The following is a 16,680-nucleotide window of genomic DNA, read 5'->3' as shown; positions in this document are numbered from 1 at the left end:
TTGATTGGAAAGCAATATCTTAGAGGCTTTATAAAGACAGGTTTTGAATCATTACATCAGTTTGAATTTTAGCTTCAGTATTTCTCCGTTGCGTGACCTGGGACAAGTTACCTAACCACTCTAGGCCTCTTCTATACAATTGAATTATTGTGAAAATCTATTGATTTAATCCGTACAAAGTGATTAAACAAGTATCAAATCCATTTTAAGTCAGTAATTACTATTATCTATTAATACTGATATTTTCTAACTATATTTAGGAAATAAATGATAATATAAAATATTATCAATGTTTTCTCAAAACAGTGTTTTATTGTAGAAAGAATGCTGGTGTGAGATGAATGTAAGAAGAACCAGGAATCTCAAGTTCTATAAATCAAGTTTTACCAGCTTTATATATTTTATCTTAGCTAAATATTATAATAACCCATTTTATATATAAAGAAATAAGATTCTGAGAGGGCAAGCAGTCAAGATTCAGGAAAAATATTGGAAAAACTAATATTAATAGAACATGTGCTAAGTGTCAAGTACTGGTAACTTAGCATACATTAACTCATTTAATGTTTATACAACTGTGTTATTCATATAGGGACTTTGCTATCTCCATTTGTCAGATCAGGAATCTAAGCCTAAAAAGATTAATTAATTTAAGAAAATCACACAATATGTTACAGGTTTTACTCAAGGAGATTTTATGATTTTGTAAAAGCATATTTTAAATTTTGTTTGTTGTAGCTAAGCTATTTGCTAACAAGTATAAATTACATGTAAATATTTATCCTTAGTCTCAGTTTCCATAATAACCTTCAGTCCACAGTAAACCTTTTAAATTCTGAATTTTGAATGAAATACTATATTGAAAATATTGTGCATATTAATATTTTATACATCTTACAAATATGAGAGAGTTCAATGGAAAGAGCCAAAGATAATATTCTATTGTGATTAGATTACTTGTGTTTATTTTATGCAGAAAAACATAACGATCATCAGTTGACCTTGAAATTTGCACATAAATCAAAAACTATGTAACAGTGTCTTGCAGTGACCTTACTACATAAATACTAGACAAGTTGGGCTAATTAAAAAGTCTGAATCAGATTGTTCAGCATTTCAGAATCTCTTCTTCTTCATTAAAGCCCATTAATGGGATCAACATCAGAGAGGTTTGGGAGCCTTGTACTTTTAGGAAGGCTGTATATTTCCTTGAACATAGACGGGGTTGTTTTCCTTTATTACACATATCATTGATTATTATTGCAGCCCTTCTACTTCTAGATCAGGGCCAACTTAGATCAATAATAGGTGCAGTTAATAGCTATATCCTTTTAATGCTTGTACTGGAAACCAACTTTTTCAGCCTTCAATAAATCAAGGTCATTTTTTGTTAAAGATTCTGGGATGGATCAGAGAATTGAAGAAGCAATTGTGTAAGCCATGCTGGGGAAGTATAAGCTCCAAGGACCTAAGCAACAGGGGCTCGTGGAAATTTGTTCCAGTGAAGTGCCCCTTAGACACCTGTGCCCAGCAATCCTGCCATTTTTGTGTGTGTGTTGGTACAGCATTTAGTCTCAAATGGAAAAATCCTGTTGGCCTATCTTTAGTCAGTTGTCTGTCCTGAGATCAATCAGCCGTGTAAGTACCACCTTTAGATTCTTGGTGATGAGCATTAGTGAGTTCTATTTGGTCTCTCCTCAGGCTACAATCCTCCCCAGCTGGCAAGGGGTCTGTCAACAGCTGAGAGGACATGCCCACTCAGAGCCCATTGTCCCTGTTCTAAATCTGGGATCTCAGGCTTCTCTGATTATGCAGATCCAAGCTGGCTTCAGAGGCTTTTGCAGGCCTCTTCCCAAGTTCTGTCCCCCATGGATGAACTGCACTGCTGATGTGCATACCTTGCGCCGCAGGGGTAGCTAAGAAATGACTCTGGAGATAAGGGTGGGATTGTACTACAGACTGGGTTGTTTGCTCCAGACCCTGTGCATGTTAGAGGTGTACCTTAAACCACAGCCTGAGCAATCACCTTGAACCAGGAAACACATTCATCTTGTGTTTATTTCGAACACCAGTCCGGGCTGCACGTGACAGCACGTATTTTATATCACCCTAACTGTCGACGTTTTTTATCCATATGATTTGCTCTCCCACATTAAACAGAGAAGGTTCATGACCCACTCTTGGGTACACTTGAGAAATAAGTCTCTATTTCAATCCATACTTCCACACTCTCCATGTCCTTTTCCTAAGTTTTTTGCCTTATTGTTTTTATGAATTTTGTACCAAAAAATTTCAATGATTTTGTTTTCTCCAGGTATTCCCACATCTTATTTCTATAGAATCAATGCTACTTTTTGTAACTCTTGATTTCTCCATTCTAGTGGAAATATACATGCTGGAGTGGGGATGCCTATAGCTTGAGAAGTCCATAAGAGTAATTTTTAACTCTTTAGTGCCCAACAATGTTAACAGAATTTAATATTACATATTACCTCATAGGAGAAATGTGGTTTTGGAGGTTTTGGATAGCTAAAAATGATAAGCATAGATTCCTTGTTACAGCATTTTTGTACTTGCATTTATATTTAAAGAAAAACACAAAAATTTCAGTGAATTAACTAAGAAAGTCTTTTCACAGATAATATTTAATATTTTATAGAATTTTAGAGAGGAAAGGCCTTAACAATCCAGAATGTTTGAATTATTTTATTTCAAGTTACTTTTGGGTTTTACAAAAACAGAAATAGAAATAGGCTTATTGACTATCAGCTTAGTGATTAATCTATCATTCCACAGTGGTTGTAAGAGAAAAAGAAATAAACAAACACAGTAATTGCTGACTTGGTTGGTAAGATATAAAAATAGTTGTTTTCAATTTGGTCAAAATGAATAACTACTTATTACATAATATATTATGTATTAATATTTTTAACCGATCAGCAAATGCTTCAGCATAAGTTCTATGCAAAAGTTACCTGAGCAGCCTTGGCCATTGTAGCCCAGTTGGCTGGAGCATCATCCCACATACCAAAAGGTAGCAGGTTCAGTTCTCAGTCAGGGCACATAACCAGTTTGTGGGCTCCATCCCTGGTCCCGAGGGTGTGTATGGGAGGCAATTGATAAATGTTTCTCTCTTACATCAATGTTTCTCTCTCTGTATTTCTCCCTCCCTCTCTCTAAAATCAATAAGAACATCCTTGGGTATTAAAAAAAAAGTTACCTGCCCAAAGAAAAAGGCAATAGTATTCAGAGACAAAAGCTAAATGAGCAATTGAATCTGCCTCCTTTGCCACGCCCTATCAGATGTATATGACATTGGTGCTTTAGTGTATATCTCTCCTCTCATATCTCACTCCAGTGGAGTGGAGATAAACCTTGAGCAAAGTGTGTATTCCCCTCTTAATATAGCAATTAAATATCTTTACTTTGCTCTAAACACGTGACATATTCCATTCATCATGGGTCTTCTTCAAGTCTGAGCTTGAATCCTGCATGTAGACAAACATTTTTAATGATTGGGCCACTTTTAATGATGATTACAATTTTCTTGAGTAATTTTCTTCTTTCCTTACAATTTTTTGTCTCATACCAAATCTGTCTTCCTCAAAAAGTGCCTTTATTATCTTAATATTCTATATTGCCTTAGCCCACTTCTCTTTAGATTGTCTGTACTTTCTGCCTCATGTCATCCCACACCATGAGACTCCTCGCCTGCGTGGCAACCGATAAATTACATCGGTGTTTATATGGACTATCAAATTCACAGAGTATATCACATCTCAGAAATTATCTTAAGCAGTTACAATAACTACCACACAGACCATTTAGCTCTGAACAGTTTTCAGTAGTTGACAGTTTTTAAATAATTATTTTTAAAGTTTTTGTAGGAATGATTTTGCCCAATGTATTTTAAATTTGTTAAATGCAATTCTCAGAGACACATTGATTAGTTGCCTCCTGCACGCGCCCCAACTGCTGTCAGGGGATGGAACCTGCAACCCAGGTACATACCTTGACCAGGAATCAAGCCCAAGACCCTTCAGTTCATGGGCTCTCTAACCACTGAGCCACACTGGCCAGGGCCTTTTAATTCATTTTAATTTTAAAAGTCAACTATTCTGATTGCAGTGCTAAAGTCCAGTCAGCTTTACAAATTTTAAACACAAGTCAGCAAATATTACTTTACCACCTGCAAAGAGTCTGGGCTCTGTGCTATATTTTAGGGATATAACAATAAATATAATATAGTTACTTCCTTTAAGGATTATTCTATATTTTTTCCAAATAAGCATGTTTAGTTTTTCCATTGTACAGTCAATAAATCCAACAGAAAGTGTATCATGGTACTGTATTTTAATACCAGCTGCTATAGTTGAGACTATTCAGGGCACCTGAGATCCTGAATGGATAAATGGACCTTGGGGAAAAAAAACAAACAGATAACTTGTGGTTTATAGGATTGGATATTTGAGCAGGAGGAGAAGTGATTTGGGGCTTACTTGTTAAAAGTAAAAACTATGTAGTCAAAACACGAATTCTGGCATTCCTGTTAGGTAGCTGTGTGAACTTAGGTAATTTAAAGAAGAAAGATTATAGTACTTATACTTGGAGCTATCTTGAGAATTTAATGAGTTGGTATTTGTAATGTGTTTAAACATAATGAGACATATAGTAAATTCTCTATAAGATTTGGAGTTACCACCACCACCACCACCATCATCGTCATCATATATTCCAGTTATATTAGCCTAGGCTATTGTTATAACAAGTTGATCTAAAAATGCTATATGACTCAAGAAGCTTCTTTCTTATTTACTTTACAGTAGTTGTCAGATGAACAACTTGGTGTGGCAGCTTTTCTCATGCATTTATTCAGGGACCCAGGCAGATCTTCAACCCCGGACTTCAAGGTACACCCTAGTTAGTGATCATCACTTTCCTATCCAACCAGGAGAGGAGCCGAGCATGCCGAGCAGTGTGTGGACATATGTACAGTCTCACCTGGAAGCGGTGCATATCGCTTCCACTCACATCCCAGGGGTTAGAACACACCCCATGGTCCCCACCAAGTTGCAAAAGTGTCTGGCTGCGCAGGCATTACCCAGGAGCAGCTACACACTATAGAAATTTGAGCATATCTTGTAAATCCCAGCCATCTCCACCACATGGAAGGGGAAGGAGGAGGGCATAAAAACATGAATGAAGACACAATTAGGTGAAAAAAAATGTGCATCTGTGGACCATACATAGATGGGTACTATGAGGTTTATTGTGAGGCAAGAAGTAGGGAAAGATAAAGCATGAGGCAAATATAAAAGACAGTGTATACATTTTTGGTCATTTTTAGTGTGTCTAATATGTTATAGAGAAATCCAAGGGAAAATGTACCATAAGTGTCTAAACTCAAGAAAAGTCACAGATTGGGATGTAACTATTGGACCATCAGCCCTCAGCTGGTAGATAAAACCATGACAGTAAATATGATGCCCAAGGAAGAGCAAAGGGAAGTGAATCAGGGTCACAGTTTGCTCCACCAGCACTTAAAGGCCTGGATTGGACCAGGAGCCAAGAGAGGAAAAATAAAGTTAAGAGATGGCAGGGTCACAAAAAGGAAGGCATTTTTGGCATATCAGATGCAGCAGTAAAGTTCAGAATGGAAATGGTTGATATGTCTTTATAAAATGGTAGTTAGGAACTGGACAGATAATTGAGCATGTATTCTTTTGGTGGCATATTAGGAATTAAAAAGAGATGAGGAGTCCATGAGGACTTCTGAAACATTAAACCACTGAAAATATTTCTTCATGCATAAAAGTGTGTGCTCTTTGTCAGTTATATCTGTTCTGAGTTTTGTTGTTGTTTTATTTTTTCTTATTATTTCCTCTGCCTTCTTCCTTGGCCTTCTAAAAATGTTTTCTTTGTTTTGTGTAAACCTTTAAACTAATTACTGATATATATATACATATATATATCCTAGGATTCAGCAATCTATTGTCCCTAAAGTATATGAAAAATCATAAAGAAAACTAGATACTTAAACTATGTCCAGATTTTAAAAATAAAAAATAAAAATCTGTGTTTTATATTTGAAAAGAGAGGTTGGTATTTATAATTTTATTTCAGAAAAATACAGAAATAGTTTATAAAGTCACCTTTTTCTTTAAAAACATGAAATGTTGATCTTTAGGGTATTTTCCACTTAACAGGCACCTTGCCTTTGTGTATCACAAGTGGAATCAATTTTTTTTATATTTTCCCAAACTCTTGCTGTACATAAGACATGGTCCAGTAGCTCCAATAACACTTCTGATAATGTGACACAAACTGAGCTTTGCTGTCACTGAGATCACCAAGGTTACAGTTTCAGATGTGTTGCCATCAATTGTCTGATATGTTCACTGACCTTAAAATCTAGCAATTTTTCTAACAGAAGGTAGATTTAAATGCTCATGGTGAATAGAAAACATGAAACACATTATTGCTATTTTCTGAATATTTGAAAATACCTGTTGTATGATATTAAATCTTCAGCAGTGTTGAGATTTCCTTTAATTTGCAAGCTTGCCCCTGATGTTTGTAGAACAAGAGAGCACTCAAGTGAAATAAGTTCATCTGTGAAGGAAGATTTGAGGTGCATGATCTTTTCCAAAATACCTATTCTTGAGCTTATTTCTCTTTTAGTATCCAAAATGTTTCTCATCCTTCAAATAAATCTGAATCTTTCATATTTCCAATATGAACTTTCTTCATATTGTTGTTGAACTTTCTTCATAAGGAAGCTAAGAAGAATGGAAGAAATGAAGGAAATTCGTATAGGAACTGCTTCCTCTCAGTTGAGTGATCTGGCCTATTTTATGAATTGGCTGAATGACTGAGGTGATAGGCACTTTAAAGGCCAAGAACTGAATAAATGTATTAAATATTTATTAACATATGTATAAACTTGAGCTACTTCTTATTGTCCTTTGACAGCAAGCCATACATATCTTCAATTCTAGCACAAAATATACGACCTTAATAATGTTTTCATCAGCAGATTATAAATTCTTTGAAGGTAAGAACTATCACAATATCCACCATGGTGTCTGACATTTGCTTACTATATGTTTCTAGGATGAATAAAGATTCTAAATAGATGACATCACTAGATGTAAACATATAGTATTTTGTATGAAAGGCTAATGATCAGTGTTTTCATTTAGGGATTAATATTACTTGGCTTACCTAAGGTTGCTGCTTTTATTAGAATGGCCAGTGTGGCTCAGTTGGTTGGAGCATCATCCTGTGCACTGAATGGATGCTGGGTTTGATTCCGGGTCAGAGCACATACCTAAGTTTTGGGTTCAGTCTCCCACAGGGGTGTGTACCGGAGGCAACCAATAAATGCTTCTCTCATGCACTGATATCTCCCCCCCCCCCCTCCTTGTCTCTCTCTCCCTGTCTCTGCCCCCATTCCCCTCTCTTTAAAATCAGTAAAACATCCTCGGGTAAGGATTCAAAAAAAGAATGGGGATTCAGGTCATGATATTGTGCCACATATTTGGACTGCCCATTAGCAATCAGTATTTACTGCCCAGTATTACCAGCTTTAGCTAGATAAAAACTTTTACTAAGAATGATAAAACTTCTGAGACATACCTATAATAAAAACTATCCAGTGATAATTTATCAAGTTAAAACAGACAAATGACCAAAAAAATTCAAGTATTAACAAGTAAAAAAACACCTTGTTTATTGGAAAGTTTCCTCTTCTAACCACTACAAATACATCCTAATGTTTCTGCTGCTTCACATCACTCAGATGCTTATATATGTTTACTTTTATATGAACACAAGATAAAGAAAGTGGTATATGCTAATTTCAGATTTTTTAAAAGCAAAGATCTACTATTGGACAAAATGCAAGTATAAAGTATATATTAAATAAGGAGTATTATTTGGATAAAATTGTTTTCTGGGGCTTTCTTGGGATTATTTCTAGAATTCATAGATATTAACAGATTTTAAATATTAAATTTATATTGAAAATTAGGCTATAGAAGAATTGAAAAAATTATATAATAAGATATAATTTCCACTCATTAAAAGCATAACAAAATGTTTAAAGCACTTATTAGTACTCTAAATTGAAATTTATAGAAGCAAAAAAAATCTGGTCCCAGAACCAAAGGAAGGGAATCAAAACATAGATTATAGGTGAACACTAACTTCCCTATGATCTAAATGACCTGAGGACTGGATTTTCTAATCCTGTATGAGAAGAGGAGATCTAGACATGACCCTTTCATGAAGCTTAGTCTTTTTAGGGAAGGCTCAAAGAAACTTGGTTGTTTGTCCAGGGGCTTGTAAAAAATGAAAGAAAGGCAAAGAAATAAAAGAGGAGCTACCAGCACAAAACCAAAACCCTAAACTTGTGCCACACCACATATAGGATAGTACATGATGCGAGAATAAGAATTGCAAAACAACAAATAAATATTGAAATTTCTAGAACCACTGAAAATTCAGGGACAGTGCAGAAGGCAGTGTATATTTATGCTGTAGGACCATATGCTCCTAGGGTCATAATGCAGACAAAGGAAAGCATGATAAAAGAATAGGCAGCATATTAAATAAAAAGTTAATTAATATGCTACTAAAAATACAAAGTTAAATTTACTTCTAGCCTGACCAGTGTGGCTCAGTGGTTGAGCATCGACCCAGGAACCAGGAGATCACAGCTGGATTCCCATTCAGGGCACAGGCCCAAGCTGAGGACTCGATCCCCAGTAGGGGGGCGTGCAGGAGGCAGCCGATAGATGATATTTCCAATGTTTCCCTCTCACTGATGTTTCTGTCTTTCTACCCCTCTCCCTTCCTCTCTCTCTAGACATCAATAAAAACATTTCTTAAAAAATCACTTTTAGAAATGCATAAAATTATAATTGAAAATAAAAATCAATGGAAAATTAAACAAACAGATTAGAGGCACAACTGAAGAGTAACTCATCCAATAAATGTGAGCTCGCTCCCCAGAATGCAGCACAGTAAAGAGGGGAAAAAATGAAATGGACATTAAGAGACATTGGGCATAAAAATGGGTAAACCCAACACTTTTTTAATGGAAATTCCAGAAGTAGAGAACAAAGACTTAAAAAGATAATATTGAACATTTTCCATAACTGAAAAATGGCATGACTCTGCAAGTTATCATAGCATAGGAAAAATGGCAGCTCAGTAGCCAGGAGCAACCTTGTACCGGATCTTGGTTTCTAATAGCATTCTCCAACAGAAGAAACCAGCGCTCCTTGGAGAAATGGCTGATAACTGACTCTAGGACTGGGTCAGGATATATGTAAGTTAACCCTGAGCAACCTACAGGGCTAGAAAATAAGGTAGTGTCCAAAAGAAATGCCTGAGTTGATGGGGTATGTCAGAGGGACACAGGAACCGACTTAAAGAGCTTCCCCTGGCTGAAGCTGGAACAATGGGAGCAATAAAATAAGCCAAGTAGCATGAACCCTGTGGATAAAACTACTTAAATTCAAATAGAAATTGATCATCAAGGACATCTTTACCGTAAATTCCATTTCAAAGCAGAATAAAGCCAGCTTTCAATTGATGTCACATTCAGAGTGGTGATAGTTTGTTCAAATGCATATGAATTAGTCCTGTATATGCCTCATGCTTTCGTTGGATTACATTTTCATTTCTTATGGCTCCATTATTTTTCAGGCCTTTTCTTTTTAGAATTCTTAAATATATCATGCTTTAGTTTTTTAGGTGTTTAGGACTCTGCCAACCTTTTTTTCCCTCTCTCTCTCTAAAATAAATAATTTAGTTTTTTCATATGCCATATTGCCAGCCAGATTAACTTCAGCTCTCTATTATGAGCACCAATGTTCTTTCCATTCTTATATCATTAAATATAGAATAAGTGAGATTATCTTTTATTTCTTATATTTGCCAACTTTATAAAATCTATAGAGTTAATCATTTTGACTGAATGAAGAAACTGAAACTGGCTACACACGTACAAACCATTCTCACTCAAATAATCTAACTTTTCTATTTACCATGATGTTTTTGCTACCAACTGTCTGATAGACTATATTCTTATCTTAAAGATCTAGTTTTCTTAGAATTTTAGGCTTTATAATATTTTTTCTTAGTATAACTCACATGCCATAGAAATTTTGGCAATTGCTTGGTTTACTGCAGCTCAAAGCACTGACTTGATTTCCCTTCATGCCTTTGCTATTCTCTACTGTTAATGAAATAAGCCTCATTTAGAGACATAGTCTAGTTTAGTCATATTTTTAAAAAACTAAAAAACATGTTATTTAGATTATGAATTAAGACATTTCCTCTGTGGAGTAATTATATGGCTCTACTGCCTATGGTATTAAAGCATGAAATAAGCTCCAATGCGTAGATTTGCATACTAACTAATGTCTACTTATTGCTCTGGGTAACTGTAAATTCTCACTAGTGTTTGTTAAAATTATTTGGCAAAGATTCTAAACCACTCAATGAACATGAACCTGAATCCTTCATCCTACTGATGTCCAGAGTTGAATTATTAGCTGCTGTCTGAGATGTTTTTTCTTCAGACTTCGTATTTGAATACATACAATGTTATTGGTAAATTATTTCTGCAAATTATTCAATTTCTAGCTATTGTTTGTGGGGATTGTTTAAAGACTATAAAATGCACTTTTATCAAATCTATACTTTTTTATCAAAACTCCACCTTTATCAAATGGAGTTTTACCATTTTCCTTTATGGAAATACTACCTGACCTTGAGTAACTTACCCCCACCTCAGGCACACCAGCTTGAATTTACAGTATATGTATCAAAGGAATTGCTCAGCTTTATTTAATTTGTTGAATTCGATAAAAATAGTTTTACATCTTTAATGTATATCACTTTGAAGCTGTGAAGAATTATCACTAGACTTCCTAGCAGTTCAAATGATATTCAAATATGTGACTTTCTCTGAAAATCCTGTCAATTCACTTCTCTTAGTTCCCTTCAGATGAAACCATTATACCTTCAATTATTATAACCAGCATTTATTAAGCACAAACTATGCAACGGGTGCCACGTTAAGCCCAAGAGTATACGGCGAAAACTCCTGCAAAGGGACTTGGAGCCTGGAGGGACAGATAGACATGTAAACTGCTCTTCTATGAGGTGCTGAGTATTTAATATAGAAACAAAAGGGGACTTCAGTGGCATGAAACAGGGAGCGTCCAGCCCGGGACTTGAATGACAGAGAACAGCAAGACGGGTAGAGAGAGGAGTTGTTTCCTTGAGTCTTGGGGTTGAGGTATCAGCCCGGAGCACAAGAGGGGGAGTCAGTGCCGGTAAAGGAAGCAGCATGAACACATGGGAAAACGAAGAACAGATGACATATCTGTGAAGCCTTCAGTTGCAGGTGCTTCTGAGAAGAGTTGCAGAAAATGAGAACGGAAAACTAAGCCAATAGCAAAAATAAAAGGTTTGGGTTTATGTAATAGCTAATGGTCAGCCTTTGACTGATGAAGAGATACTTTGAAAGTACAATCTGTAGAACTTGCTGATCAATGGAGGGAGGGCTGAGAGAAGAAGAGTTGTCTAGACATCAACCTTGGACAACTATTAGAATCACTAACATATTTAATAGTGTGAAATCTAAAAATGATTACAAGGAGTATTCAAATTTAATGAAAACATCACAAGATAATGCTTTTATTTGTTGTTTTGTTTTTTTCCCCAGTGGGAGAGATTTCTGAAGTTTGCCCAGAAGCCACTGATTTTTTGTGCCACGACAAGAAGTGCATTGCATCCCACCTTGTCTGCGACTATAAACCAGACTGCTCGGATAGGTCTGACGAAGCTCGCTGCGGTAAGCATCTTTGTCTGTTCCATGCTGCCAATTCAGCACAGCTTTTCACTTTATTTGTAGAGAAACATATTGGCATTGATAACTGAGAAGAAATGTTCTTTTCATGCACTGGAGTAGAGTTAAAATAGCCAAAACATTTTTTCTACTTCTCTATGAAAATATCCAGATGGCAGTCCTCTCATTCTTTTTACTCCTATACTGAAAACTGCAACAAATCTATAGCAAATCATGTTACGAAAATTTCCCATCAGACCATTGTATAGAACAGTGAGTGGAGTCAGAATTAAAATTGTCAGACTCTGAACTAGCAGGCTACATTTCTCCATTGATTTTCATTACTGTTTCTATTTCTTTTTATAAAAAATGTTGATTTTTATAGATCAAGCTAAAAATTAGCACTTGAAATAAATACTAGTTTAGTGACTAATTTTTCAATTACATTGCACTGGAAAAAGAGGACATGATAAGCCACATTATTTATTTTTATTCAAGCTGTAATTCAAGTGATTTTTTTAAAAGTCATGTATAAAACCAAGTATGCATTTTTAAAATATGAGCATGGATCAAAATCCAAATACATTTTTTTCATATATCTTACTGGTGAGCATTCATGTGGAACCTTGATACTGTACAGGCTACCTGTTGCAGTTAGCATTTGCTGCATAACAAACTACCTCAAATTTAGTGGCCTAAACAAGTTTCATTTTACTCACAATTTTGTGGGTCAGTCATTCAAGAAGGAATCAGGTAGGCAGTTTGTCTCTGATCACATGGTTCAAACTGGTGCGACTGTAACTGGGTGATCATTTCCAAGATGTCTCCATCCCTTCTGAGTCTGGCACATTGGAATTCTTTGGTTTCTCTGTCTGACTCAACAAGGAATCTCATCTTCCAGGGCAGTCTCTGTGGGTTGGGCTTTTAATAACATGGTTGTCACAGGGGAGCCAGATAACTTGAATGGAATTGGCTTTTACCAAGTGAATGCTCCAAGAGCACGTATTGCAAGAGCCTCAAGAAAATTAGCATGAGTTTTTTTGAATTAGCCTCAGAAGTTCCAGAATGTCACTCCTGGCACTCCTTATTGGTCATACAAATAATAAAGTCTAGTCTAGGTTCAAAGAGAAAATGTGAACTGACTCCACCTCTCAATGGGAAAATGTCACCCCATGCACAGGGGAGGAGTCCCATGTGTCATGTTTAAATTTTTATTTTTAGCTCAGTATCAGTTTTATTCCTTAGGATCATATTGCGGGGATGCTTCTGAGTGTTCATGTTCTCTTTTTAGCATATTATTTTTTAAATTGTGGTAAAATATAGGTAACATAAAATTTAACATTTTAAACTGTACAGTTCAGTGTCATTAAGTACATTCACATAGTTGTGCAGCCAACATCACCAGCCATCTCTAGAACATTTTATCTTGAAATATTATATTTCTATGCCCATTAAAAAATAACCCTCTATTCTCCCCAAACCCCAGCCCACAGCAACCACTATTCTACTTTTTTTTTTTAAATGCATTTGACAACTCTAAGTATCTCATATAAGTGGAATCATACAGTATTTGTCTTTTTTTGTTAATGGCTCATTTCTCTTGGCATAATGTTCTCAACATTCATCCCATATTTTAGTTTTAAATCAAAGTATAAAAAGAAGTGAAAATGACTTTCATTTAAAAAATGATATTATGAATACTACACTATTATATCCTTAATTTAAAATGAATTATATATTTTCTTTATAATATATGTATTTTCAAATGAAATTTATAATACATTGAACAATACTTTCTAATGTTATTTCTAACTTCTTTTAAATGCAACAAAAATCCATTTTTTAAATTGATTATATAGAGAGGAAGTTTCCCTTAGATTAGAGAGAGAGAGCAAGATAGAAAGAGACAACATCTGTGTGACAGAGAAATATCAATCGGTGACCTCCTGCACTCTCCCAAACCAGGGATCAAACCTGCAAACTGGGCATGTGCCCTGAAGGGGAATTAAACCCATTACCTTTTGGTGTACGGATGATGCTCCAACCAATTGAGGCACACTGGCCAGGGCCAAAATTCATTTTTTTTTTTGCACACTGGCCAGGGCCAAAATACATTTTTTTTTATACTGATTGTAAGGACTTGATTTCAATGGAATTGTAAAACAGTGCTTTAAAACAGTTGTAAAATCACCATTTCCCCCAGCAAAACACCAGCAAAACAATAAAAAGCGGGCCAAATTTATAAAGTTTGTAAAGGAAAAATAATTGAAATATGATGGCATCGCCATATATATCCAGTGGGAAAGGAAAACTGTCACATGCGCATAGAAAAGTTACTACAGACAGTAAAATTATCTTCCTCTGTGTAAAGATGTATGTATATTGAAAATATTTATATAAGTATTATACTCTTTCATTTATTCCTCTCCCTAGTATGGCCTAGGAACAACTTTCTAAACATTAGATATGTAAAAATAAACAAAACATTTTTAGGCTTCAAAAATTTACTTTGTACCATGGAAAAAAACTATGAAGAAAAATGTATTAAAATATAATGTAGTGGGTTTTTTTTTTCTTTTTAAAGAAGTTGTTAGTAAATGAAAGGTTTCCTGGTTAATTTTAAAGCATAACAAGTTTATCAACAATAAGGTTATCACAGCTTATCCAGAGAGTACACATGAAGGATAGTATGTGTATGTACACCTGTGTGTACAATATAGAAATATGCTTACAAATATTGGAAAGAGTTATAGGTATTTTGGTTCTTCAGATGTGAATGCTGCTTATGTTTGTTGTTTTTTTTGCTTCATTCATTTTTCCTCTCAGGCTGTCTTATATATTTTTTTCACAGTTATTTGAGGTATTGATGTAAAAACACATGGACAGTTTTGATTTTCCGAAACTGAAGTCAATTACATATTTATATCTGTTAGCATTATCCACAATTTTGATGGAAAACTGCAAGAAATAGTTGAATTTACTAATATAAAAGTAATATGTTGACAAATTAAATAGTCACATTTCTTACAACCCCTTGATAGACTTTGTTCATATCCAAAAAGAACACTACACAGCACATACAAATATACAGGGGACTTATTGGTTCTATAAGTTGACTTCATTAATATTTTATATTGATGGTCCTTTAGATATATTCTCCAAAGTAAGTGATCAGGGCTAGATTCCTGAAGCCAGATAATCTATGTGCGTAATGAAATAAATTACAACATTTTCAAAACGACCTTTGGAGAAACATAAGAAAGAATTGACCTTTTGGGTTATTAAACTGAAGTCTTCATTTTGACTTTGACTCTCACTTGTTGGGCAATTATTTAAATTCTCAAAGACTCACTTTCCTCACCTGTTTAGTAGATATAATAACACCCATCTTATTGAGGATTAAATGAAATCATGTAAAGAATTAATAATGTTAGCTTCTTCCATATCATTTCTACATTCTCTTTAAATTTGTGAGTCATGTCCTATTTACATGCCCTTTATACTTCTCAGAAAATAAATGCAGTTATTTCTCACGACTAAATTTTTACTGTAGGTAAAATTTACTGTAGATAACTTTTTCTTTTGCGTCTTTACCTCCTGTTGCAAAATGGTTAATAACAAGTAAGATCGATTATTTAAAAAACAATAGTTAAGTCGTAGAATGTGCTCTCTTCTTTCATGAAAGAAAAGTATCACCTAAACCATGTATCAGGCGCCCCTGTGTTCTCAGTTGGGGTGTTTTCTGGACATGCCGGTGGTCGCTTTCCCTCCTGCCCCTTATAGAGGCAAACATCCTTATTCAGTCATGTCACTCTTTCCCATTCTACCCAGATTCTTAAAAGTCCTTCTCAATGCAGCAAAGAAGCCATTTCACAATGAGGAGAAATGATTTAATGTTCCTGTATTATGCATTATGGTGTGGCAAAATATGGTGGATATGTGGATGTAAGGAATTAAGCATAGTTATGAAGCTATCTCTTAAAAAATATGTTAGTGATCAGTGTTTACACTGACTATACAACCATATTATGCCACTGGAAAATGCCCATTGTTTAAAAGAGTGTTAGTAATGCTTTGACTCCTTCAAGGAATCATGCTAAAGATCACAATTTAGAAAATAGTTTTTCTAAAGCAACAGCAATTTTGAAAATACAGATGATACATATTCCTCATCAAGAAATATTAAAAAGACTTCATATTTTCCATCATTCAATAATTATATATGGAAATTCTTATAATATATATAATGTGGTTCATTAGTAATTACTGACCACATGGAAACATTTAGAGTAATGCAATGGTAAACAGCAAGTAAAATGACAATATAAAATAAAGAAGTAATGAATTTCCAAATTAATGGTAACAACTATAATGGCTGTTAAGTGCCATAACACACATTGCACCCTGAGAACTGACATGGTCTGCAAACGGAGAGATAGCACATAAGTTGGACAATCAAGAAAGCATATGATTTGTTAGATGCAACAGAGAAGATAAAAATACTTGTAGCAGAAATTCCAACCTTAGGCAGTTTAGATAGACAGTAAGCCCTGCTAGTTGCCTTTCATTTATTTTTGTTCCTTAAAAACAGAACTCCAGTTTTATTTGGGGCAGCATTGTGACCAGCTACAAAAAATCATCATCTCCAATCTTCCTTATAGCCACCATAGACCAATGAGATATACTTGGGAATTTGGGGAGGCGTGCCTTTCAGAAAGAAAAGGCACTTTCCTCTTTCTGTTTCCTTCAATGCCTTGAATATTTGTGACCTTGGGAAGTACAGCAATAATCTTGCAACCACACATGAGCATGAG

At 35.0% G+C, this 16,680-nt stretch overlaps 1 protein-coding gene across 1 annotated transcript in view; it reads left to right on the top strand.

The window, feature by feature from the left end:
* MALRD1 (MAM and LDL receptor class A domain containing 1) overlaps positions 1-16,680 on the top strand; it is a gene marked incomplete at its 5' end in the record, with an annotated part of 544,166 nt that overhangs the window by 342,445 nt on the left and 185,041 nt on the right. The window contains one exon of the mRNA XM_081144915.1: positions 11,744-11,872. Within this exon, the coding sequence (XP_081001041.1) occupies positions 11,744-11,872 (129 nt within the window). The remainder of the gene's footprint in view (positions 1-11,743; positions 11,873-16,680) is intronic.

Source organism: Miniopterus schreibersii (assembly GCF_964146895.1).
Source record: "Miniopterus schreibersii genome assembly, chromosome: 1".
In the NCBI taxonomy this organism is placed as follows: domain Eukaryota; kingdom Metazoa; phylum Chordata; class Mammalia; order Chiroptera; family Miniopteridae; genus Miniopterus; species Miniopterus schreibersii.
This window is presented reverse-complemented; position numbering and strand designations above follow the sequence as displayed.